The sequence below is a fragment of the Sceloporus undulatus genome, unplaced genomic scaffold (assembly GCF_019175285.1).
Source record: "Sceloporus undulatus isolate JIND9_A2432 ecotype Alabama unplaced genomic scaffold, SceUnd_v1.1 scaffold_15, whole genome shotgun sequence".
NCBI classification, from domain to species: domain Eukaryota; kingdom Metazoa; phylum Chordata; class Lepidosauria; order Squamata; family Phrynosomatidae; genus Sceloporus; species Sceloporus undulatus.
The window spans coordinates 1,887,716-1,914,919 of record NW_024802937.1 but is presented as its reverse complement, the minus strand read 5'-3'; the positions used below and the strand labels follow the sequence as shown (position 1 = coordinate 1,914,919).

The following is a 27,204-nucleotide window of genomic DNA, read 5'->3' as shown; positions in this document are numbered from 1 at the left end:
AATAAGTTTTCCTGCTAAATATCTGCATGTCATAAGCCTTTGAATTAAAATTACCATATTGAAATCAAATCTGATGGGTTTTTAAAATTTTTATTTGGTGTGCGTTGGAAGAGGGGTAGTCTCATATGGCGAGTATATCCCAAACTCTATATTTTAACTGCAAAAGTTGGGGGTCGTCTTATACACCCAGTCGTCTTATACACTGGAAAATACGGGTACTTTTAAAGGCTAACCTTTGAAGTTCTGCCAAGCAAAGACGGCTGGCATCCTTTTAGCGGTGTATGTGTTTGTAAGTGGGTATGTCCTATTTTGGATGAGGCACAGACCAATATGTTCATTTCCCAAAACCTCTCACAATCCAGCAGATGTCAAACCTGAAGTGGGACCTCCACTTGGGAGGGGGAAGGAAGAAGGCGACAATTAAGACTATGAAGATCTGGCTGTTTCGGACTCCTGGGGAAAGGAGAATGTGATTGTACTCCATCTGAGACAGCACCCTTTTCTCTTTCGCTGCCCTGCAACCAAGCTGAGCTAAGCTGCTTTTCATGGTCTGACTCCTCTCTCCCTTCCTTCCCCTCCTCACTGGTAAGCAGCAGCAGCAGCGGACAGACTTAGGGCTTGGCAGCTGCCAGGCATTTGAAGAACACAGAAAAGCATGTGAAGAGCTACATTTAGGTAAGATCTCACTCAGCCTTGTTTCATAGTGCTCCAAAAGCAAGGCCCACCACCTCTCCTAAAAGCCCCATAGAGCTGCAGTTTGAACAAAAGCTACTCTGCATGAACACAGCAAACACTATGTTGTTCTCTTTGTATGTTTGTGTGCATCCATGCATATAAGCATGGCTAGATTTTCTTAAATAAAAATGTCTCTCTTGTTTTTTGCCAGCTGGCTTACAAGCGTCTGCCTTCCACTCTAGAAGTGGGTGTACTGGCAAAGGAAGGCTGAATTCATTTATTACTGCCAATTGTGTGTGAGTCTAACCAAGGAAAGAAAAAGTCTTGATGATACGGTGTGTGTGGGTGTGTATCTTGAACTATTCCTCCCTTGGCTTTTGTAACAAGAGAATTTACCTTCCCAAGACCTTCTCTCCAACTGTAGGAATGGCAGTAGACTTATTCTACAAAAGTGAATTATTATGATTCTAATAGCTGAAGAAGAAACATAACAAATATTATTAAGATTCATCTATGAAATCACAAAAAACAAGTAATTATATACGTAGTATCTATTAACAAATGACACCTTATTTTCTGTAATTTCATGTTGCAAATGCAGGGGCACTAAATAGACTTTTAGGACCTTTACATTAACAGAACAAAAATTACCTAGAGAGATTTTTGTTTCTAATTTTTGACATTTTAAAAAAATGACAATGTTAAAAAGAAAAGAAAAAAGAAAAGACTACCTCTACATAAATTAAACAGGAAACAAAGACCTAACCTAGTTGCTAGTACTAATGAGAGTAGATCCATTAAGTCAGTGAAATTCACCTAAGTGTCATTTTTCCAGTGAAAAGTTGATTCAATGGATCTCTGCTATCTGGCGTAGGGGGCTGCCAATTGGATGTAGGCCAAATCTTCAACGAGGGTGATAAAACCAATTGCTGTTGTGTGCTTTCAAGTTCCTTGTGACTTATGGTGACCCCAAGATGACCCACCACACTGTTTAATTGGTAAGATTTATTCAGAGGAGGGTTTGGCTTTGCTTTCTTCTGAGGGTGAGAGAGTGTGACCTGCCCAAGGTCACCCCTGGATTTCCATGGCTCAGTGGGGATTTGAACTCTGGTCTAGTAAAGGAATTGTTGTTGTATGCTATTGATAAAAGCAACAGCATACAACAATAAAACCACTATCTTATAGCAATATATGTAAATCAATCCAGTTACAGAGTAAAATGAATCAAGCACAGTGTAGTTAGCACTTTAAGGCACAGAATTAGTGTACAGGCCAAAATTTAAAAGCTTCAAAGTATATATCGTAGCCTTGTATTTGAGGCGTGTGTTAATCTTTCAAGAGCTCTAGTATATTCAGTGAATGGGACCAAGTATGGAAGAAAGTCTCTGGTTTGGCTGTGCTAAAGAAACTTTCACCTGATGCATCATTTCCTCATTTAGGGTAAAATCCCACTTTTTGCCAAACCACAGACAAATGGAGAATGGAAGGTATTTTAAATAACTAGCTGCAAGGGATATTCTTCAAATGTAAAAGCTGCATACAACTGATACAAGTAAGAAAGCCTACTGTCTTTGCCTTTAAACCACGGATGGACACTTGTGGATAGCTGGGGGGGGGGGCTGTATTAGCCTCCCAGACATGGAAATCATGTATCTAATATTTCAAACAGGTTACAGATACATTAAGAAAAGAACAAGCTGAAGGGGAGCCAAGGATATTTCTTGCCTAGGACATCATTTGATAAGAGACCAGTGGTGCCCTTCCCACAATGGTTTTCCTAAATACCATGGTTCATTTTCCCTGACTGATGTGAATAGCCACAATTAATATATGGGTGTAAAGAACCAGACTTGCATATGACATTGGGGAAGTGGTTACATCTGCTTTCTGCCCCAGGTATTGAAATCAAAACAGCTCTTGTCTGCAGAATCTTTTATGGGGATCTTGAGATGCATGAGCTTAAATTAAATGTTTTTTAAAAAAATTCTCAGGTAAATGCATAGAGCACACTATACGTGCGCAGGGGTGCTAACAGCTTCCCTCACCTGGTTTCACCCCAAATCCTGTAGGGGTTAAAAGAGTGCTACAAGTCTAATGGGAAAAAATAGCGGGAGATTTGATCTGTCTACACATGCATGGTGGACCAAATTTGGATAAGTAGGTCCCTTTGCTCTTTCCTGTGAGTGAAAAATACAGTAACTTTAAGAAGCTCATGACACATTTAACATAGCAGGCAGAATACTTGTACCATAGTAGGCCAGAATGTTGAAAATTGGATTTTTATAGATCAGATGGTTCTTTAAAAAAATATGCAATGCATTGAGTCACGTATTTGCTTTCACCCAAGAATTACCCAGGGTGTATTTATTCCATACATTTGATGCTTTTCAGAGCTGGTTGATGCTGCCCTCATTTTCTCATCTGCGCAGGCATGTCACTCACCTGACTAATAGTGCTCATGGCCCTCATGTAGCTTTCATTGCGGGAGCGGAATTTGGGAGAAGTAAGGAGACCTGCTGGATCCAGGCTATCCAAACTCCTATTAATTGAAACTTCACTCACTGCCCTCAAGTAACTGTGGCTCCGAATCTGAAGCTTTGGAGAATGTTCACTGGATATCCTTGAAGGGGAAAAGAAGAAGTAAGTTGTTGCATCACATTTACATTTCACTTATGATAGCATATTGTAACGTGAATGAAAAGTGACTGAGAGCAAAACAACCCTTACTATAACTCCCTACAAGAAAGCACATGCAAGCAAGTAACCCCCTAGCCATTTATAAACTCTACACAGTACAGAAAGTGGGCTGTTCCACTTAATTTACTTGAGGCATTTTCTTTCTGATTCTAAGAACAAGTGTCACAACAGCATCATCTCTACAGTTATGGACGGGGCAGTCCAAAGTAAGCCTTCTTGCTCTAATAACCATCAGGTCAACTTGACAAGCAACTCTATACATACAGGCGAATCCAGTGATTTGTTTTTTGCTAGATAATTGTACTATACATCTAAATTAACTTTTAAAAAGCATTGGTTTTAGTTTCTCAGATGAAAATTACAAACCATGTCTAAACTATGATCTGGACTACTTAAGATGAACGCAGCTGCAAATCACTCATTCGGTCAATCAGCCAAGGACAACTGCACTTTCAGCCATTCTAGACTTAAACATTGTCATATAGCTACTTCTGGGAAAATCCTGAATGATGACGTGAGAGAAAACTATAGATATGTTCAGGAGGATGGAACCATTATAAAATTCATGGAAAACTTGATATGGATAGCGTGCACAGCCACTTTCTTCTGATAAGTTTTCTTTTTACCTCATGCCTCAAAACAAGACTGGGAGTGCCATATTTGCCACTGATCATCTAATTCCATCTTAATTTCCATAATGTGAAGCAACTGTGATTTATTGAAATATTAATATCTCACCCTATATTTAAATATCTCATGGTGGGCTGGAAGCAATAAAACAATCATTGAACAAAGTACAGAAATCCACAACCGAGGAAATCAAAATCAACTGAATGCCACCTCAAACCTCTGCTAAATTCTTAAATTTTAATTTGAGATTAAGATTGGTGTTAGTCAAACATCCAAAGAAAGGATACCCTACAGCTGGGGTGCACAGTGAAGAAGTCTCTCCCTTCTGTCTCTACATAATGTTTGCTTCTACTGGTGAAATACTGAGCAGGCCCTCCAAGCATATAGATGGAGTGAACTCCCCAAGTATCAAGGTCCCAAAAACACTCGGAACTTGGCAATCATGACCACTACCTACACTTGGACCAGAGGTGTATTAGCAGAATTAGTACATCTTATAAGAATTCAGAGCCAGCTTTATGTGATGCATTTTGAAGCAGTATTTCATCCCAAAGGAAGAATGCTTCCACCCACATGCATCCTTAATACTGTGTGACATTTAAAAGGTCAGCCTAGGCCTAAATCTCAACTAGAAGAAAACCAATGAATCAGTGAGAACTTGTTAAGTCAATACTTATTTAAAGTCTACTGATTCAACCAGAGTCGCAGCTCCAGCTAGAACTACAAGTTAAATTTAGGACTTGAAATGGTGGCAGTACATGTAATGTTGTTCCCCCCCCCCTCCCTGGTATAAAACCATTTAAGGCTAATGCTTTCAGAGACTGGTGTTCTAACTCTACATACAAAATCTTGGTGATTGCTGTGATTACATGGCACAGATGTTACATGATATATGAAATGCCAAGTATTTTTTTTTCCAGAATGAGTACTTCTTTGAAAAAACACAAAACACCCTACTCCAGAAACCCTTCAACTGTCCTGATTTGATGGGGCAGTCCCAATTAAAGCTCTGTTCTTCCACTTTTTGATCAGTTTAAAAATGTCTAAGTTTCTTTCCCCCTCTGAAAGTACAACTGATTGCTGCAAACTGGGCTCAGAGTACAAAAGTAGTTTACACTCAATTAACTCAGAATGAAAGAGAGGTGATAAAGGGTGAAATCTTGCCTCTTCCAGCAGGCTCAGGCAAAGCAAACTGCTCCAGCCTCTTTTAGCTTGTGTTTTCTTCCTTATTAATAATTTTTGCCACCTTGGTCACACTCTGATGTTGCTCTGAAGTCATTTACAAACACCACCAAAGAATGTCTATATTGTAGGTCTATTTCTGTATGGATTTTACAACAAAACATGATTTTGATGGACTTAAATGTCCCATTGCACTGCATGAAGGTTACAGTTATTTTTTGTTGGCCATTCATCATCTGTTCACCATAAAAAAAAAATCCGTTATATCTGTCTTCTGGTGAACCTGTCATAAGGTTTCCTTGGCAAGATTTGTTCGGGGGGGGGGGGGGGGTTGCCTTTGCCTTCCTCTGAGACTGGGAGAGTGTGACTTCTAAGTCCAAGCAGGGATCCAAATCCTGGTCTCCAGACCTGCAGTCCAAAATTCAAACCACTACACCACATTGACTCTCTGTGTCTTCTACGGTGATAAAAAATGTAGCATAGGAAAACACAAGCCTATAGTAACAATAATAAGGACCATTGTGATCCAGGATGCATCCTTTTTAATAAAGGCAATTTGGGACTAGTCATTTTTCTAGGAGTTAATCCCTGTTGTCTTCAGAAGGACTTAGTTTTGAGTAGACTGATTTTTTTAAAAACCTGTTTTTTGCCATTTGCAGCTCACATAGCTCCTGAACAAACACACACGCCAGTTCTGCATCTTAAAATCTGCATATTAATCAGTGGAAAGAACAAGTCCAAAACATGTTTATTTCAAATATATTCCAAAACTGCTGATCATTCAGCCCACTTGTCTTTTGTGTTTTTTTATCTGGTTAGAGACAAGAGGGGGAATTAATGGATTTCTGTTTAGCTTTCTTTGTGCATCCTTAAGGATTCTAAGCATGAAGTAAGAAAGAAGTCAGCATCAGAAATATGATAGAGTGGTTTAACTATACAATCTCTCTCCTGAAATCCAATGCCTGGGAGTCTAACTACCTTGCATATGGAAACCTGATCTGGATTGTGCAAAGCTTTAACTCTTTCCTCTAGGGTTTTTTCTTTTCTCACAACCAACCAATAAACAAAAGAAAATAAATTTCTACCAGCACCAGACTTCTGTTTCTTTATTTTTTAAACTGCTGTGGGGTGGCAACCAGGAAGGACCTGACTATCAAGGAAAGGGTTAAATCTCTCCTCCCCACCTGTGGTGCCACTACCATACATGTGGTAGATCCAGGCACCAAGTAAACAAAAATGTGGGAAACAGTAAATACTACAAACCTAGCATGTATTTGACTCTCACAATATTGTAAATGTATTTTTGAACTACTTCCAGAACATTTTAAAATACCTGCTTTTTTTAAGCCTGAGAAAGCTTCTAAGTAATCACTATAAGTGCTAAGAACATTCCAGAACTAAGGACTGATGCATGGCAGAACATTACTTCTCAGGGAGATGGAAATGAAATTATAACACACTACTGAGTCATGAATATTCATTATTTGAAGAATGAACATACAGTACTGCTAATACAATAGCTACAGAGAACAGAGCTAGGTGGTAACCCCTTTTTCCAATGAGTTACTTTAGCAACTAGTTGGGTTTTTTTTTTTTTTGCAATAATAAGGTATAACTGAATTATTTTTGTCTATAATTGCCAAATCTATAATTCATTTCTTTTCAGTGGCATCTTTCTCTTGCTCATTACTGAGGATGGGCATATTCTGACTTGGTCTTAACAATGGGAGTCAGAGCAGAAAGAGTCACAAGGGCAGCTGTTTCATGCTATATCTATATGTGGGCTTTGTACAGCAAGCAAAGAGCACATGAGGACAACATGTCAGTCAGACGTGTGGGAAGAGTGGAGATGAGGAGGCAAGAGAGATGGTGAGTGTGAGAGAGAATTGATCCCTTTTCTGCCTCTGAAGCAATTTCCCAAGGCTCCTTATCCATCTTCTCCTCTTCCCTCTCTCCCCTCCCCAACGGTGCCTTTATCTCCTGTCTTCCATCTCCACTGGTAGGTAGTGGATTAGTATATTAGGACCGCTTGATATTCATTCTATTGACTATACTTCATAGGTAAATGATGTTCTAATGGAAATATGCTCATTTGTTATAAATACTCAAATACATAGAACTTGAGCCAAAGTGATGTGTTGGGCTACAAATTCCACTAGTATCCAAATAGATGGTGTTGAGGACTTGTAAACCAAGGCAGCTGTGTGGAAAGTAAGTACTAGGATATGATTGCTTTGTGCAATATCTTATGAACTTTTCTTAGAATTCCCAAGGTGCAGTATCCAAATTGTTCACTTGGGGGAACCAGAGAGCATCTTGATTTTTTTTGTTTCCGGTATAAAACTGTTTAAGGCTAATGCTTTTAGAGACTGGTTTTCTAATTCTACATACAAAATCTTGGTGATTGCTATGCTTACATAGCATAGACTTTACATGATATATGAAATGCCAAGTATTTTCAATGCACAAATGGAACAGCATGGTAACTCATTACCAACAGCAACTCATTGAGTTATTATTCAGCCTTGCAATAATAGTAGCCAGTATTTGGGTGATAACAGTAATACTTAAAGTAACTAGTTTCTTATAAAAAAATAAAATTCCAAATCTGGGACAGAAGTTTAAATTCACTGGAAGAACCTGGTATCGTACAGGATGGCATCATCTGGGTTTTTGCCCAAGTGAACATTGCCAATCCTGATTTCAGTAGGAAACTCACTGAAATACATATTAGGCCAGGCATGGGAAGTAATGAACTGAAGCAAGACAATTATGTGAAAATAAGGTTTTTCTTTTTGTAACAGAGCATAATGGGGTTACATTTTGAAAGTAACATAATGAGAAACAGCAGCATAAGCTATTTTAATAAGTAACGTATTATATTTATGTGTATACATTATACAGTAGCTGCATTTGTAAAAGGCTCTTTTAGAAGCATTATGTCATGATCCACCCCTATGTTATGTCATTCTGCCTTAAATAATTCATGGTGGGTGAAGGATGAATGAACATCCAATGTGCTGGGGAACAGCTGGAGGTAGAAGCAACAAAAGAGATATATCCGGTTAATGGGAATAGTAAGACACATAGGTTATTAAACACCATGCTGCAGGACAGCCTTTTCCAACATGGCACTGTTCAAATGTGCTATACTGCAAATTCCACAATCTCACTGAATTCGTACATATCAGAATTGTATGGGATTTGTATGCATCAGAAAATGTCCAAATGGAGGCCTCCAGTCTCAAAAGACCACTTTTGACAGAGCTAATAATGATAGCATAGTGACATCTTAACAAGTGAACACCTTTACCCAACATTAAGGGACTACATTTTCAATCCCTATAAGAGTTAATATCTTTCTAATGACTTTCTAATCTCTCACAAGGCCTGTTATGCCACATTTATAATGTTTGACTTTAGAAGTTAGATATTTCTCTGCATATCAGTCTGTGCTTGTATAGAACCTCAACAGGAGTTCAACAGAAGGCCACAGGGATATGTTTTAAGAGATAATTGTGGCACTTTTTGTAGAAAATTTTGTGTAATTTCAGATAGATAGTTCCTAGAACTATGAATCAAAATGTGGAGTGCCACTATTTCATCTTTCCTTCCTTCCTAATGATTTTGCATGATAAGAAAATAGATGTCAGAAATAGTGGGAAAACATCATGGATTACAAATGGAGAATGTCCCTCTTTCCAAACAAAGGTTTTTGGAGTTCCCAATACATGTTGTCTCAAGGTTGAATGTAATAGCTTTCCATGTTAGTGCTATCAAAATCCTTTTTTTTTTGCCACGACCCCAATAATGGAGCATCTACATACACCTACAAGGAAAAAGGTGTGCTTTTAGCTGTGTCTTATTACAACCACACAGCAATGATCACCTTCTCCATCCCTTTCCCTATAAGAAACTCTTGTGGTCACCTACACTCACATCTTGAGGAAAATGTGGGATCATGCCACATGGTCATGCTCCTCCACTTATGCATCTGATGAGCAAGAGGAAGATAGGGGCCACGAAATATGATAGGATGGTAGTGACATCTGGAAACAGAACTAGAAGCAATCAAACCCAGTGGTACCACTGCGGGATGTGGGGGATGGTGGCCTGCACTAGGTGACATTCCTGATGGTGGGCAACACCCAATCAGGCCATCCTCCCACCACACCCCTCCTGGATCCGCTGTGGTGGTGGAGGCATCATCATGAGAAGACCTCTGCCATTGCAGTTAAGGGCAGGGCAGGGCACCCCCCCTCATGGTGGCAGAGAGATTTCAGCTGTGGTGGCGAAGGGAAGGGCCAAATGCACCCCTTTGGCTGCCATCACACTTACCGGCAGTCCCCCACACCAGATGACACCAAGAGTGCAGATGCCACCGATCAGCCCACTGTGGCCTCAGCTGCTTGGAGGAGGATGAGCAACACCAGCACCTCCATGGCCCTTTTTCTTTGGCTACTCCTATGCCTCCAAGAGCAAGTCTCACCTCCTGGCTGTCCCAGACTGCACACCAAGGGGCACATGATATGGTAGTGGCAGCCCCTGAGCACCACAATGAGTGGAGGTCAGGAAGGCAGCTGGGTGGAGGGTGTTGGTCATGGGTGGCAGTGACTGGGTCTCCCAAATCTCAAGTGATCTTGAGTGAATGAATTAACTTCCAGACACCCCCCCCCCCCCGCAAGACTTGAACTGATTTTTGGTGGCTCTAGATTTACATAACTGTTGACTTTATCATTCAGCAATTTATTCAACAGGTCCACTTTGGTTGAGGCTATAATACAATGCCAGTATACGTTCACTGAAAGCTAGCATAGTTTTGAGTGTTGGACAACAAATCTGGACACCAGGGACTGAATCCCTGCTCGGCCATGAAAATCACTGGGTGATCGTGGGCAAGTCACATTCTCACAGCCTCAGAGGAAGGCAAGACAAAGCCCCTATGGACAAATGTTGCCATGAAAACCTCAGATATGCTCACTTTAGGCTTGCCATAAGTTAGAAATCACCTGGAGGCATACAGCAACAGCAGCTTCATTACTGGGTAAAGGAATTACTTTCAAGTATCTAAGCTCTGGACAGAGTCCATATGGAACAGATGCTGGGATAATTTCTGAAGTGACTCCTGAGTAATCAAAAGTTTTGTAGCATGGGCCAACTGAACATGCAATCTAGATTTTTCAGGAGGCGATAGCTGCAGATACTGTCTGCACACATGCCCTCTTGTGGGTGTCTTTTACGGGAGCCAATTAGAAATATGTTTTCTAAAAGTACCCAAAGAGAAAACTGTTCTTGAAACAGGAACATCACACTTTTCTTTTAACCTTTAAAAGCTGTTCTATCTTCCTTCCCTGCAATTGCAAGGTTCCATCTGCTCCTATCTTTTAACTGCTCGTCCTTTCAACACTCAGAGAGCAGGTCAAACTCTGACAAATGCAGGATGTGTCTTATAAAATAAGATGCTTTAAAGGTATGCAGAGGAGGAGCATAGTGTCAGAGAGAAATGTAAATGAACAACTTAAAATAAACAGTTGGATTTTCAAGCAAGGGACTGCATTAAGAATGGAAATATATGGAATAAGCAGTTTCTTTTCACCCTAAAAAATATGATACAGCTTGGGCAGGAGATCATTTTATATGACTAAAGCAAAGAAAAAGTTAAGCAGGTCCCTTCACATACCCACCAACATATAACTCAATATTAAGACAGCCTCAACTACTTTATGTAACAAAATAAGTGTGTATATGTATTGTTATGAAAGAGAGAGAGAGAGAGAGAGAGGCAAAAATGAAGTAGAAGGGGGCAAAAATCTTTCCATCTGCAAATTATAGACAAAACTCATTCTGAAATGGAATAGGATGGAGCAGACGATGTAAAGGGTTTGCCTCCCCCCTTAATATGTGCTACAAGAAAACACTGTCAATCCCCCAAATTCAGAAAAGATTAGAATACCCAATAGTCATGTGGAAATAGTTTCTGTTTAAGTAAAAGGAAACAGTGGCGCGTCACAGAGCGCCCAAGAAGGGCACTCTGCCGCCGCCTCCATTTCCGCCACCAGAAAGCCTCAGCCTCCAAACAGGGAGGCTTCCCAGTGGCGGAAAAAGAAGCCGCAAAAAGCGGCTTCTTTTCGCGCCTCGCTTGCGATGCACAAGTGCGCAAATGGCGCACTCGTGACGTCACAAGGCAAGGGCGACGTGTGGACGCTAAGCGTCCAGCACATAAAAATGGCGGCACCCATGTGTATAGGGCACCGCCATTTTTATGCCCTCGTCATGTGCTAGGGGTGAGGCCGGTATGGACGCTAGATCCTCGGCCAACCCTTAGCACGTGACGAGGGCGGCGCAAAGTCCCGTCTAGAACGGGCCAGTATGTCTAGTGCTGACTGAAATTTGCCAGCATGGTGCAGTGGTAAGAGTGCTGGATTAGAGATCCTTTTACATTACATAATTATAGCACTATGATTCCACTTTAACTGCCATAGCAATATCCTAGAGAATCTTGATATTTGCAGTTTAGGGAGAGGTAGAGTACTTATAATTCTTAGCCAGAGCTCTAGTGTCTCATTGAATTAGAAAGCCCAGGATACCATAGGATGTAGCTGTGACAGTTAAAGTGCAATCACAGTGCTATTACTGTGTAGTGTGTAAGGACCCTTGGACTCTGGGAGACACTACGTGACCTTGGACAAGTCACACTCTTTTAGCTTTAGGGGAAGGCAACGGAAAACCTTCTCTGAATAAATCTTGGCAAGCAAATCTTATGACAGGGTCACCATAAATTGAAATTGACTTGAAGGCACATAATAACAACTGAATAAGAAAAATGTAATATTTATTTATGAATAGTTTACATATTTTGGTGTGAAAATTCCTTCTTCAAAAGCTACAAATAAAAGAACAAAAGTCAACACAACTGAAAACAATAATACACATTGCCATAAAAACTGATGATTAAACAGAAGTATGATCTTTAATTGTGTTGCCCTATAGGTTTCATGTATTTATAGCTCATATCAATCTAAGGAGATTAGCATACTGGCTCTTATTCCCACATTAGGTGCGGGATGTAAATGCATAGGGACAGATTCTATCACATAGCTCCATCCAGGAGTACGCTCTGGGCAGTACTCATCCTATATCTGACCCGGACTTCTCCTGGACTTTTAAAACGATTTTCCCATTCTTTAAAAGGTATGGAAGAAGCCCAGGTTGGGTGCAGGATGGGTACTTCCTGGGAACAGAGCTATGTGACAGAATCTATCCCCATGCTTTTATATCCCGCACCTAGCGCGGGAATAAAAGATACTGCGCTAATCTCCTAAAACACATAATTTCATTTGGACCTAGACTTTTTGTCCTTGTTTCCTCCTGGTTTGGTGTTATATTCCGTGCCCTTTGCACTTGCTGTTACACAACTGTTTAAAGCAAACCAGAATCAAAACATTTAGGTTGTCACAAATGCTGATATCCAAAGTATAAATCTTTCATTCTTTATACTTTGAATTGCTTCTACTACCATGCTGCCTGGGTTAACCACAACATACATTCAGAGGCTTAGTTTTCACCTTGCTGTAAAGTACAATAAACAGAAAGAGCAAACAGTGAAGAAGACCAAGAATGAACTTGTCAAGTACAAAACCTATTCAACGGTATCAGGCATATTCAAGTAATGACATGGGTCACAGAAAAGGGGCAATTATGCTGCTCACCCACCTCTGCTATTGTCACGTTGCCATTTAATAGAGTTGTGTACACAACTGACATCTCACAGAAAGTTGCAAGGACAGAATATAATCTGTTCTTTAGAAACATTTATTTTTTTTTTTACTGTGGAGTTTATCACATCGCTAAAAACCCGGCTAACCTTTCCCAGTATGAATCTTAATTTGGTATGCAGCCAGATATTATCATATGCCAAATGCCAACTATGCCACGAGCCGAGTACAGCCCAGGTAACTTCTGTCTAGAAGCCATGCTCAGCCAGCTTCTTTTCAAAACTGATCAGCTCCTGGCTTTGCAAATCAGGCTGCACTTGACTGACAGCATCAGCTACATTTGGCATATGATAATACCCAGATGCATCCCAAATTAAGATTCAAACTGGGAAAAGTAAGCTGGGTTTTGTAGTGATGCGATAAACTCCTAAGATTCAAACTGGGAAAGGTAAGCCGGATTTTTTAACGATGCGGTAAACTGTGTTTTAAAGGGTCATTGCTTTATTATGGTTTTCTCCTTTAGGAAAAAAAATGTACAGTATTATTTCTCTTTCAGTTCCTTGCTTATTTGTATTCAGTTACTAAAAATAGAACCCAACAACCACATTATAGATGCCACACCTGAGAGGCTTCCATTACATTTTTTTTGCATCAGAGCATGTACCTGTTTAACATGTACTGTTTTCTTAGTTGCTAAGAAAATTTCAAAAGGAGGAATGAACCATGAAGAAGCTGCTGGAGGAGTAGTGGCATCACTGGCAGGTGTGGGGGGTTCAGAGTGCACCAGATGATACCCCAGAGGAAGGGTGACAGCGGTTATCTTGGGCACTGGGAACTGATCAGGATGCAGTGTGAGTTGTACTCCTGAGACCTGGTCACCAATCTCACTATTAGTGGTAAAGAAAGGAAAGCATACAAACAAGGGACTTGTCCACATGTAGAAAAACACCATGCCCGCCTTTTGGCTCATGTACAAAACCTCCTCCACAGGATGTTCTATAGCAATATGAAAAGGCACTCCTCAGCAACAAAATAGGTGATCCATAATCCCTTATCCATAGGCGATAACTCCCACTTGTGTGACTGGTGTATCAATTTGGTGTGAGTATCCACCAGCACACTGCTTGTGCCAAGGAGATGCATTACTACAAGGGTGATGTTTCTAGTACTACAACTGAATGCATATCTGAAGAAGAAGGGCAAATCGGTCTCTGTTTGTTCAAGTAAAACATCAGGGTTGTATTATCCCTTGAAATACCAGGAATTGTTCAGGTGCTCATTAAGCACTGCAAGCATATCCAGGGTGCTGATGTGCAAATGACATTCCTCTTTCAATTATACACATTTCATTTTGAAGTTTTCCAGGTGTGCTCTGAACCTGCCAAAAATGCATTAGAGGCAGTAATCTTCTTGATGGGTAGTGCATGAGAAGTCAAATGTCTCATTTTTGGGTCATGAAACAATGGGATGGTTTTTATATTGTGGATACAATCTAATTTCTCAACTGTAAAAGGGTTAAATAGAACTTCCTTGTGAATTAATATGTATTCCATCATAGAATGAGCCTTACACCTGGCAACACTCTGGCTTAGCATAGTAACGGGCTACAGATGACAAATGTGAAGTAAATGCAGGCAGAGGCCTTCATTCATCTGCACTTCTCAGAGAGCAAGCTGGTGTCATAAAAATAGGTTGTGCAGGTGCAGAAGCTGACACAACAGGAATTGTTGAGTCTGGAGGTGTTGACACTGTAGTCCCTACTATGTGACACCATGATTACATAGAGATAAGGATGTAGCATCAAAAGGCTGATCCCAAAAGTGACAGAATTGATAATGTGTCCCCAGTAGAACATAAGGGGTCATTTGTGATGGTGGATACATCTGCCAAGTAAAAAAGCAATGCCTGATAGTGAGGAACTTTATATGGAGGCCACACACCACAAGACTGAGATGGTTTTTAGAGTAAATAGATTCAGATTGGCAAACTCTTCAAGCTTTACAATAGTGAGAAGATCTCAAAATGCATCAGTGTTGGTGGATGTTTTGATCTTGAATGTTAATTGAAGATGTGATTGATGTCTCATAGAATCCACTGAAGGAGGCTGGAACAGAATTGATGAGAGGGTCATGAACAGGATCAACACTGCATAGGAAAGAATGATCAAGTGCAGAGATTACACTGTTGATGGGGAACTGAGTCTTTGCCACTGAGAGGACAAATTGAGAAATTCTCCATCCAAAAAATGATGTCACAAACTGGATATGCTCCAAGAGTAAAACAAGCACTTGCTGTATTCACTGCAGAATAATAGTTTAATTGAAGACGAACCCAAAAAGCATTTGGGATTGCAAATACTTTGTTTTCAAGTGCCACTGCAGTAATAGATAACGCCAGCAGGGATACAACCCTAGTTACAAATTTCAGACACATCTCAATGAGGTCTCCATACTGAAGACCTTGAACCTATAAAACCTATTGCAAGGTGTTTGCTTAGCAAATTTCTGGCACTTCACTACAATGCATCTTTCATCCAAAGTAAACAATAAAAGTAAAAGTAAACATCCATTTGACTGGGAAAAGTTCTGCAATTGACATACTTTTTGAAAAAGGATCTAGAGGCCATGAAAACCAAAACCAAACCAAACGGAAAGATCATTCCCTTGGTACCATGAACCATAAGGCCTGTGAGGACAAACTTAAACAGTAAGAAATAGCAAGTGCACACAACACAAAGATTGGAATGGAAATAAAAGGAAATAAAACACACTAAAAAAAACTACCAGTCCTACAGCTATCTAGTCTCACAATAAATATACTGTAATTCTCTTATCTCTTTTCAGATGTCCTTCCAATGGCAGACAAAACAATTAATATTTAAATACAGGTATTTGGCATACTGGACTGATTTGTTTTTTGTTGCTCTGCTTTTTCATCTGTATCTTATTTCATTTTATTTTTGAGTTGCTGCTATTTTTTTATTTCTGCTCTTATGTTATACCAAACATTTCACAGATGAAAAGAGGAACATATATATGAATTTGTGAGGCAAATTCACTCGCAATATGAAGTTTAAGACAAAGACTAGGAATGGGAAGGGCAGCGATGAAAGAACTAGGCAGGACATTAAAGAACAAAGATATACAACTGAGCACCACATTTAGAATAATTCATGCCATGGTACTCCCCTTCACTATGTATAGATGTGAAAGCTGTACAGTGAAAAAAACAGATAAAAAGAAAATCGATTCATCTGTGATGTGGCACTGGAGAAGAGCGCTGAGGATACTGTGGACAGCCAAAAAGACAAACAAATGGGTCCTTTAACAGAAATACCCCTAGAAGCCAAGATAATTAAACTGAGGCCATCATATTTTGGCTGCATCATGAGAAAGCATGACTCATTGGAAAAGACAATAATGCTAGGAAAGGTACAGGGAAATAGAGAGAATGACCACATCAGAGAGATAGACTCAATTAGGGAGATCACGAGCATGAATCTAGAAGACCTAAGCAGATTAGAAGAGGACAAGGCGTCTTGGCAATATCTCATCCAAAGGGCTGTCGCGAGTTGAGGTTGACTCAAGGGCAGGTAACAACAACCAATGATCCATTAGCCTGAGACATGACTAACTAGAGAAGTGTGAATGCAACTGGAAAATGTTTGTAGTCTGTCTCATCTCATAATACACACCACACCACCCTGAACACACCTGAGCTCACCTGATCTCAAAAAATAAGAAGAGTCAGGCTTGATAAATACTTGGATGATACTTGAAAATACTATTAATGTCCATGTAGAGCTAGGAAAGAATTCTACCTGAAACTCTGGAAAGATCCTGCCAATCAAAGTTGACAATATTGGTTTAGACAGGCCAATGTTCTAGTTCAATATAAGGCAGCTTCCTATATATCATATCATCATTACTTCTGTTTTGGCTTGACACCTTTTCAATCAAGCTGCCTTGCCACATCTAGCCACTGAGTAAGAACTATAAGTCTTTCAATAGTTCTGTATGTGACATTCATATTGAAAAGATTATCAGTTAATGGGATGTGAACCTGTATAACATTATGAAAAACTGGGGAAAAGCATCTTAAAAATGGAAAGATTGTATGATGAAATTGTGCAATAGTTTTATGATAATCTATTGATTTTCTAATTATATTTGTATCCCACTCTTGCAGATATTCTCAGCTTTGACAATCTACAAGATTCTCTAAGATATATGGACTAGTGTGAGGAGAAAGCAATGGTGATGGTAATAATAATAATAATAATAATAATAATAATAATAATATAATTGTATTTATACTCCACACAAAGCGGCTTACAAATTATTGATTTGACAGTTCTATGCCCTCAGGCTTACAATCTAAATAAAATGGACACACTGAGAAAAGGAAATGGCAGTGGGAGATATAAATTGATATGAAAATCTATGATTTTAAAACTTTAAAACTGCCGGGAGAAGGAAGACTCTAATTTTTTTTTAAAAAAAGCCTCTTCTGTTCCTCTTTTTCTTCTGATCTAAATCCTTCCCTGTAACTACAATTTGTTCTACAGTGAACACACACATATGCATAGGCACACAGAGAGCAAGAAACAGAGAATATCGGCATCTGTCTTTCCTACCCTCTTGCAATTATTGTGTGTTGGGGTGGCTTTCAGATTGGGAAAGTTCAACAACTTTTGGATGTGTTGTTCAAAGTTGCAATCTCTTATGGATCCTTATAGGTAAAGAAGGGAAGAGGGAAGGAAATGAAATGAAACAAAAAATAGAGCAAAAGAAAAAAGAGTTAGGAGCTCCACAGGTAGATTTCCTATGTCTGCTTAAATGTGGCTGGGAATTAGATCTCTGAAACCAGTACTCTGACCACAGACTACTTATTGGAGCTTTCCCCTGTAGTTATTAATTGCTTTGCATGATTGCATTCTTCATTCCTATTTGCAAGACTCTTATTATAAGAATAAAAAGGACACATACACATACAAATGATTAAACACTTATAACTTGCTTAATAAATACTGAATACAGTACTAATTTCAATTTTTGATTGGAGTAGGAGGAGATGAGAAACACAGAAGGATTAAGGTCTTTCTAAGCCCGAGCAGTTAAAGAGGTCTCACACTGGATTATTTCTGCAGTGTGTTTTGGTTGTAAATCTCTGATGCTTGTTAGATAGACTTTACTTGACTTATTTAAAGTTTCACAACAAAGTTGTGAATCTTTTGGTACCTATTTATATCTTTCATTTTGGACCTTATATCAAACCAAGGCCTATCATCAGCATATACTTATTTTGGAAAAATATGGTCTAAAATCAATAAAATATTGAACATGAGGACTGACATAAAGTAATTTATTCAGTGATACTATAGTTGTGCAATTAAAAATTATTTTTTTAAAAAAAAGAAGTATATTCCAACCCATTGCTCAATGCAGAATCTAACTGTATCATCCCAGACAGAAAGTCATGCAGCCACTGTTTAAACATCTCCAACCAAAACAGCCACCACTCCTGAGGAGATTTGTTCTACTGTCAAACATCTCTTAGCATTAGGAAGTGTCTCCTACTTCTCCCAATATTTAACTGAAATTTTCTCCCTTGCAATTTCCACCAATTTATTCTTATCCTGTCTTCTGGAGCAACAAAAAGTATATTCCACCTTTCTGCATGACATATTTGAAGACCACTATCATAATCACCATCATTCGCTCTGAGATAGTCCCTCCCAATTCTTCTTCTGCTCATAATCTTCTACCGCCCTCGCCTAAAAAAATTTCTGTGTTTCCTCCTGCTTCTTTGGATGAACTCTCTACACTTCTGAACTCTTCCAAACCTGCAACTTGTTCTCTTGATCCAATTCCTACTTGTCTTCTAATTTCCATAGCTCCCTCTCTTCTGCCCTCGCTTCTCCATATCTTCAATCTCTCTCTCTCCCTACAGGCTCCTTCCCTTCGGACTTTAAACATGCTCTCATTTCCCCTATTCTGAAAAAACCTTCTCTTGACCCCTCCTCTTTGTCTAGCTATCGTCCGATTTCTCTTCTTCCCTTTCTTTCTAAGGTTTGGAACAGGTTGTTTATTCTCGCTGTCTTGAGTTTCTTGAAGCCAACTCCATTCTCGATCCCTTTCAGTCTGGTTTCCGCCCAAGGCATTCTACAAAGACAGCTCTCACTAAGATCTCGAATGACCTTTTACGGGCCAAGGCTAATGACCTTTACTCTGTTCTCATCCTTCTTGATATGTCTGCAGCCTTTGACACCGTTGATCACAGCCTTCTAGTGGATATACTCTCTGACCTTGGGTTCTCAGACTTTGTTCTCAACTGGTTTAGATCTTATTTGTCAGACAGATCTTTTGCAGTGGTCACAGGTGGTCAGACTTCATCCTCTGTTCCCATATCTGTTGGAGTTCCCCAGGGCTCTGTTCTGAGTCCCCTTCTGTTTTCTCTCTACACACTGTCCTTAGTGTGTAGCTAAACTCATTAGCTCTTTTGGTTTTTCCTACCATCTGTACGCTGATGACACCCAGTTGTATCTTTCCACCCCTGACCTTTCTCCAAGGCTTGAACAGCAAGTTACGTCTTGTCTCACAGCTGTCTTGCAGTGGATCGGCGTTTGAAGCTCAACATGTCCAAGACGGAGTTTCTTGTCTTTCCTCCTAAGCCCACCCTTCAACACTCCTTTTCTGTCTCTGTGGACAACATTTCTATTCAACCAGTTCAGCAAGCCCGTAGTCTTGGTTTTATCTTTGACTCTTTTCTGTCGTGTACCCCTCAGATCCAGACCACAGTCAAGGCTTGTAGATTCTTTTTATACAATATTGCCAAAATCTGACCATATCTCTCCGCCTCTACTGCCAAGATCCTGGTCCATGCCCTAGTGATCTCATGACTTGATTACTGCAACATTCTCCTGGCTGGGCTTCCTCTTTCTCACCTCCGTCCTTTATTTTCTGTCCAGCATTCAGCTGCATGCATTATCACATCCGCCCACAGTTCTGACCATATCTCTCCTTTGTTGGCATCCCTTCACTGGCTCCCCCCTCCCTTTCCGTATTCAGTACAAGCTCCTGCTGTCGACGTTTAAAGCTCTCCATGGGCTGTCCCCCCTTATTTATCAGACCTTCTTTCTCCTCACATTCCCACTAGGGCCCTCCATTCTGGTAGTCAAAGTCAGCTGTCTCAGCCCAGGATTTCCTCTGCTCCTTCTAGGATTCGCCCCTTTTCACTTGCTGCCCCTCACTCCTGGAACCTTCTTCCCCCGTGAACAAGAGCCATCACTTCTTTAACCAGCTTCAAAATGGAGTTGAAGACCATCCTGTTCAGAGAAGCGTTCCCAGACATTGCGTGATTGTCACTTGCTATCTGATGTTCTTTTTGTTGCCTGTTTTATTGAACCGTTTCCTGTATTGCTATGTATTTTATTTGTATTATCCTATCATTTGTTAGATTGTACGCCATAGGCAGGTTTACTCTTTTATATTTGTTGTTTTTATGTACAGCACTGTGCAAATCTACAACGCTATATAAATAATAATAATAATAATAATAATAATAATAATAATCTCCCTTTGAACTTCTCTTTTTCAGCTGCCTTTGGGTTGTTTCTAAGAATCCATCCCAATCCAGCCACATGGTAGTGTAAACATGTGGAGAAAATATATATCTTACCAAACATGAATTTCAGTGCCTAATTGTGTCATTCTGATTCTTTGCTCTTGCCATTTGGGTTAAGCATTTCTGTCAACATTTGAAATCCCTGAAGAGATTATTCAGAAACCTCCCACCTAAATTAGATGGCACTGCCTTCTGATCCTCACCAGCTCTGACCCAGATATACCTTGACCTTTATTCTGAAACTTAAATGCAAAAGCACTAGGTCATGCATCTTTTTGTTTGGGGAAAAATGCTACATCACATTCCTCTCAGTTGTCTGTAGTGCAAGTACAAAAGTAATTTTAATTAATAATATTGCAAACTGATTTGGACTGGTCATCTTCTTCCAAGTTCTTCTAGCATTCCATTCAGATGTACTGTAACTTTCCTCTTCCCATGGGGACAATCAGATTTCACACTCATATGCTGGTTTTTTTTAAAGTACAGTAACCTTAACATGAAGATTGCCTTTAATGCAAAGACAGATATGGAAAACTGTGGTCCTCTACATGTAATTTGGTTGTAAGTGCCAGCAGCCCCAGCCATTATAGCAATGGTGAGGGATGCTGGGAGTTGCAGTCCAACTACATCAGATGGATGGCATGATTTCTATCTCAGTATTAAGCTATAGGTTTTTTTTAAAAAAATATAAAATGACAAGTGGTAGTAGTTTAATATTCTTTCCGTAAGTTATCTGTTGACATTTATGACCCTAATTTTGCCAGGAAAATGTAAAATGAAAGGAAATTACTAAAGGCTGCACATTATTCCTTAAAAAAATATGTACTTCTTGTTATACAAGTGCAAATCAAATTTTACAAGAAATCTAAAGATTCCTTCATTTAAAAATATATATTTTTCTTATTAACCAAGAAAAAGAAACCAAGTGCTGTAGCATTTCTGTATCTGGCTGTTATTATGCCTATTTTGCAGGTGGAAATAAAAGCCCTAGATTGTACAGTATCATCTTCCCTACAGTTGCATAGCTGCAGTAGAGACAGAAATAGAATGAAAGGAAATCCTTCCAATTGCAGCTTTTACTTTTCACTTCCCTACGACAATGAAAATATTCTCTAACCAGGTGTACTCCTCCTCCTTTTTTTGCCAGATCTGACAGATGCTGGGCAAGCAAATGCTACCTTGTGTTGCTCCAACTCTATAATTAACCTTGGTATATTATTTTATGGAAGAGGAAGCTATTAAGATAGCCTACAATGAAAAGAGAAAGTCTGTGTATTTAACAAACAGTCTTCTCAATTTTATTCTCTCCGATTAGGCCAATGGCAGAGGGGGGAGTGACAAACACGTTTTAGAGCCTTACAGGGAATGGCATGGAAAATAAACACCAAATCATTCCTGCATAAATATTTATTTAATATACTTCAGAATATTCTTGGCATACTTATTTACACTAATCTTTAAATGAAATCAGTGTAAAGAATATCTTTGAAAAGCGGCGTCTGGGACTCGGGATGCAGCTGGGCTGTATTTGGATGGCAAAATTAAATGCGAATTAAGTGCAATAATTCCTACCTGCATTCCAGTAGGGTGCAGTCAGATTAAAAGTCTGTGCGATAAATTCCACTGTCAAAGATTTTGTTAACCGAGCTATGCCTATATTTTTCAATGCTTCACTGCTAAAAATCACATGCTATTTGTAGTCCTGGGCCATTTGGCATGTCATGCCAAAAAGCATAATCTTGACTGATGAAGAAACAGTTCAGGAGATAAAAAATTTACCAGGAAAAAAAGCCATTATCATTTTAACTGGAGAAGGGGGAGATGCAAATGCAACATTAAAACTACAGTATATGAACTCTTGAAAGTTGTTTTAAATTTAATTGTCTTTTTAATATATTGCCTTTTTAATATATTGTCAAACACAGATCACAATAAGAGTTTGAATATTGGTAAGAGAAGAGCTTGACAGGCATCTTTCTAATTAACAGAGACTTCATTATCACTATTTTGGTGTGAACAAATTATAATGTTCTGGGAATTAATTACAGTATTGTTTGGTGCTAACTTAACTGAACAATGAATGGCCTTCCTGAAGACGGTAAATGCAAGAAGATTTTAATTCAAATTATACTAGAACATAGATTTTCCATACTTTGGCTCAGTTATTAATCAGAATAGAGAATGCAGTCAAGTAATCAGAGGATCAGGATTTGGAAGGGTAGCTATGAAAAAACTAGACCAATTCCTAAAGTGTAAAGATACAGTCTGTCCACCCCATACGTGGGCTTGCAATACACTGACTTGAGCTTATGCGGACAGCAAGCTGGAGGGACAAAATGGTGCAATGTATATCATTGCATATTAATGTTAGGATTGTCCATGCCATCATAGTTCCCATTCTATGTATGGTTGTCAAAGCTGGAAAGTGAAGAAAGCTGATAGGAATCAACTCATTTGAAATGTGGTGTTGGAGAGGAATTCTATGGATACCATGGACTGCTAAAAACACAAACAAGTGGGTCTTACAGAAAATCATGTCTGAATTCTCCCTAGAAGCCAAGATAACTAAACTGAGAATTATATTTTGGTCATATTATAAGAAGACATGATTCACTACAAAAAACAATAATGCTTGGTAAGGTAGAAGGCAATAGAAAGGATAGAGTCCATTGAGGAAGCCATGGCCCTGTGTCTGCAAGACTTGAACAGATTTCATGGAGCTGCCATGTTGAAGTCAACTTTACAGCACTTAACGACAAGACTAGAACAAACTAGTATTGAAGATCTGCAACACAACGTAGGGAGATGTGTGGAGTGACAAAGAGAGAGGAAGAAAGATACTTCTTTCATACTGTAGATCAGTGGTTCCCAAACTCTGTTCTTCCAGATGTTTTGGTCTTCAGCTCCCAGAATCCCTGACCATTGGCCAAAATGGGACCATTGGCCAAAGTGAGCTTCTAGGAACTGAAGTCCAAAAAACCTGGAGAAACAGAGTTTGGAAACCATGGCTATAGATGTGTCTTGCATATACTTTATACAGAGTATCACGGTCACCCTTCACATGAATAGATAACCAGGAAGGCTCTAATTTGAAAACAAACATGGGCACCATCCTATTTTCATTAAAATAAGAAAGAGGTTTATAGGGTTATTTTAAACAAGGCTGCAAATGCTCATAAAAGACAAAGCCAGTTAGCTAGGTGTGTGAACTGAAATAAGCATAGATTGCAGAGGTGGATCACCATGGATAAGCCTCATCCTGTATTAAAATATGTCAGAATAATAGGTGGAAAAAGGAAAATTTACAGGTGTGCATGTGTTTTAAAATCTATAGAGAAAAGATTGTTGTATGATATCACACCCACCTCCTTTAGAAATTAGTAAATCTAATTGCTTTTAAGCCCTCCTTATCTCTGAATACAACATAATTTCACAAACCTACTACTTGAAAATATATGTTCATATTGTGCTTGCTGGTACAGTTGCTAGGCATCAGAAACATGTAGCTGTTGCCCACACAAGACTCCTTCATGGTCACATAATGTTTTAGAAACAGAGCTCATTGGCAGCAATATAAAACTCTTTAGAAATAATAATTTCCAGCAGCTCCTTTTCTTGAATCTCAACTGACACAAAAACTTCTCACTTTTATTCCGTACTGCTTTAAATCTGTACACGTTAGGATTTTTCTGAGCAGGAGATACAGCAGCATCTCCATGGAGACAAACTTCGTAGCTTATTTGTCATGAACAGAGAAGTGAATAAAAATGTCCTCAGTTTTTAGGATATTTTAAAACTGTCTTTAATAAATGTACACTGATGCTCTGTATCATTTGTACCATGCAGTTTACAACCTGCCCTCAATTCTATCATGCTATATGTAGCACTTTAAGTAGCCCTGCCCACAGCCGTAACCTAAGGGTCTGATTCTCTCTCCATCCTCATCAGTTACTTTCTTGAGAAATGATACCAGGTGGATTAGAGCCTTCCTGGTTATTTATCCCTGCAGGCAGCTTGAATGTTTTCTGCCACTCAAGCCAACTAATAACTGTAGAGATTCCACAGCCATACTTTTCCTGATTCTGACAGATTCTTGAGCAATGGGAGTCCTGCCTGATAAACTTGTGCTCCTTATACCTGTGGCCTACACTATACATGTAATCTGGTTTGGCTATGCTCACAATCATATGCTCTCATATCAGCAAATTTGATCAAACCCTACATAATATTTTAAGTGCATTCTTCTTGCTTTCTTCAAAAAAAAATGCCCAAAATGAAATAAGGCTATTTCCTTTTAAAGTAGCCCAGGTCAGGGTAGTTTTAGAAACCATTTTCAATATTGGCCAAGGAAAGATGCTGAACAGAGAAAAGAACTGTGAATGGAAGGACAATCAAAATAGCTTTTCTGCACACTCTTGGGCACCAGTTTGTGACACATGTCACATAATGTCAGAAAGTATTTCTGTGTACAACCAATGGTGTTCAGTTTGATGTATGAAGGCCACGTGGCCTTAGAATCATGATAATTTGAAGGACTCTCTTCCAGTGAGGTTTTTCACATAGTTCAAGGGGTTCATTTTCTACCTTCTACTTTCCAAGACAATTAGGAATAAAGCTTACAGTGCTTCTTTCTCTTTCTCTCTGTGTATCTACAAACCAAAAAGTTCTTCTATTTGCACACATACAGAGAAATTTTCCTGAGAAACTAAAGCAGGAGATGGAAGGAAAGGAATTGGTCCTTATAATTTTTATATGTCTCTACATGCTTAGAATGCAATGCAAGCAGTGAGTCAGCATTGACAGTGATGGAACAGGAGTTCACCAGGAGTTGTGTGCGTATTTGTGTGTGAGCCTTCAAGTCGCCTGTTGAGTTATGGCAATCCCATGATTTTCATAGAGTTTTCTTAGGCAAAGAATACTGAGAGGGGTTTTGCCAGTTCCTTCCTCTGAATTATAACCTACAGCACCTGGTATTCATTGCTTTTCAAAGGAAAGCCAGCACTCTAAACATCTTGCTCTATACTGAATCTGTAGGTGGCTGGAGATTATATTGTGTAATTGATGTGGCTGATCCAACTGGAGATTAACCAGCAGGGTAGGAGGCTTTTTTTTTCTTTGTCAAAATTGCTCTTCCGATTTATTCCAAGAAAGAGGTAAAGACTGTTGAAGACAGGGCCAAGAAAATTTGGTATGTGGGCAGTGGGAATGGTTCCCAGAGCTAAGATTTTAGAATAAGAGATGGTTGGAATTCATTCTGGTTGGACATCAACATAAATCGGAATGAGTGCTATTTCTCCCTAAATTATGATACATTGGCGGGTTACAGACGGGCAGGGGAGGACGTCTTGGAGGTGTATTCAGCTGAATGCGGAGCCTCCAGACGGCCCGCCCCGGGGGCGTGCTTCAGGTGTTGGAGCTTCCACATGGGGGGGCAGTGAAGACGCCTCACCTGGGTCCGTTTCGGACCCGGAGCTTCCATACCGCCGCCTCGGAGGACGCTGCAAAAAGAGAGGCAGCTTCCTCACGGGCAGCCCAAACTGCGGCTTTTTTTTCTTTTGCCGCATGAGAGGTGCGCAGCTGCGCAGCTACAGCGCTAAGCAGCGGCGGCACAAAGCCTGTCTGCGCATTTAAAGCGCCCAAGCCCCTTTAAACTTTTTCCCTGTGACTTTAAAGCTAGGCAGGAGTGGTGTGAGGTAGCAATGTCCAAACTCTGTCCTTCCAGGTGTTTGGACTTCATCTCCCAGAATCACAGACCACAGGGCAAGGTGGCTGGGGATTCTGGGAGATGAAGTCCAAACGCCTGGGAGGACAGAGTTTGGACATTGCTGGTTTGGGGACCAGTGAGCCAGGCATGGTGGGAGGAGAGAACAGGAAGGGTAGAATAGAGTAGATAGGGCTGGGAGGGAAGACATGCCCTGGGAGGCGAAATGATGTCTTTATGGGACATCATGGGACCTAGTGCCTTGTCAGTGCTCCCTGCCCCTTGATCCCAGGACCAGGCCCCCTCTAGTTGCCCTTTGCCTTTGGGGGCAAGTTTAGAGGGCATCAAAAGGTCTCCTCCTCCTCCTCCACCAGCACAGGCTCTGCTCTGCCTGGTTGGCCCACCGGGACCCTGACACGCTCCCCACTGGTGGCTAGTCTGTTGGGCCTGATGCTTCCATCACTTTTAATGAAAGCATACAGCTCCTTGTAAAAGGGCGGGGGGGGGTGCCCTTCGTAGTACTTTTTTTTTCCTTTGTTGGCTGGCGGATGCGCAGCTGCGCAGCGCTGCGGCAGAAAGCCTATGTGCGCATTTAAAGGTGGCCCAAGCCCCTTCCCCCGCTCTGCCCAAAAACAATGGTGGTCTCCTGCCAGCTGGTGATCAGCTGGTGTTGGCATCCTTGTCCACTTGCACGTTGCCAATGTCACCAGCATCATGGATGCCTCCTCTCCTTTGGTCCCCGCGCTCCTGCTGAATCTGCAATGCGCAGCCACAGCTGTCTCCGCTGCCACCGCTGTCCCCCTGCCATCTCCCCTCACCTCCTTTGTACATATGTCAATATTTACAGTTTTAGCGTTTTTTATTGTTAGGTGAAAATGGCACAGGAATGTGTGTAGGGGTGCACTTTAAAGTCCAAACTTTCCAAGCAGCATATGCGTACATGTTGCTCTAGGGTTAGGGTTAGGGTTAGGGTTACGA

The 27,204-nt window shown here is 40.1% G+C and overlaps 1 protein-coding gene and 1 long non-coding RNA gene across 6 annotated transcripts in view; one reads left to right on the top strand and one right to left on the bottom strand.

The window, feature by feature from the left end:
- The window catches only part of LOC121917319 (disks large-associated protein 1-like), a 412,347-nt gene that overhangs the window by 94,366 nt on the left and 290,777 nt on the right, over window positions 1–27,204 (bottom strand). For all 5 annotated transcript variants that reach the window (XM_042443197.1, XM_042443195.1, XM_042443196.1 and 2 more), the window contains one exon: window positions 3,118–3,295. In XM_042443197.1, the coding sequence (XP_042299131.1) occupies window positions 3,118–3,295 (178 nt within the window). The remainder of the gene's footprint in view (window positions 1–3,117; window positions 3,296–27,204) is intronic.
- LOC121917320 lies at window positions 871–17,158 on the top strand. Its single transcript, XR_006101003.1, has 5 exons — window positions 871–1,020; window positions 2,115–2,227; window positions 3,105–3,315; window positions 15,743–15,786; window positions 17,088–17,158. It is a non-coding gene; the product is annotated as an uncharacterized LOC121917320 (long non-coding RNA).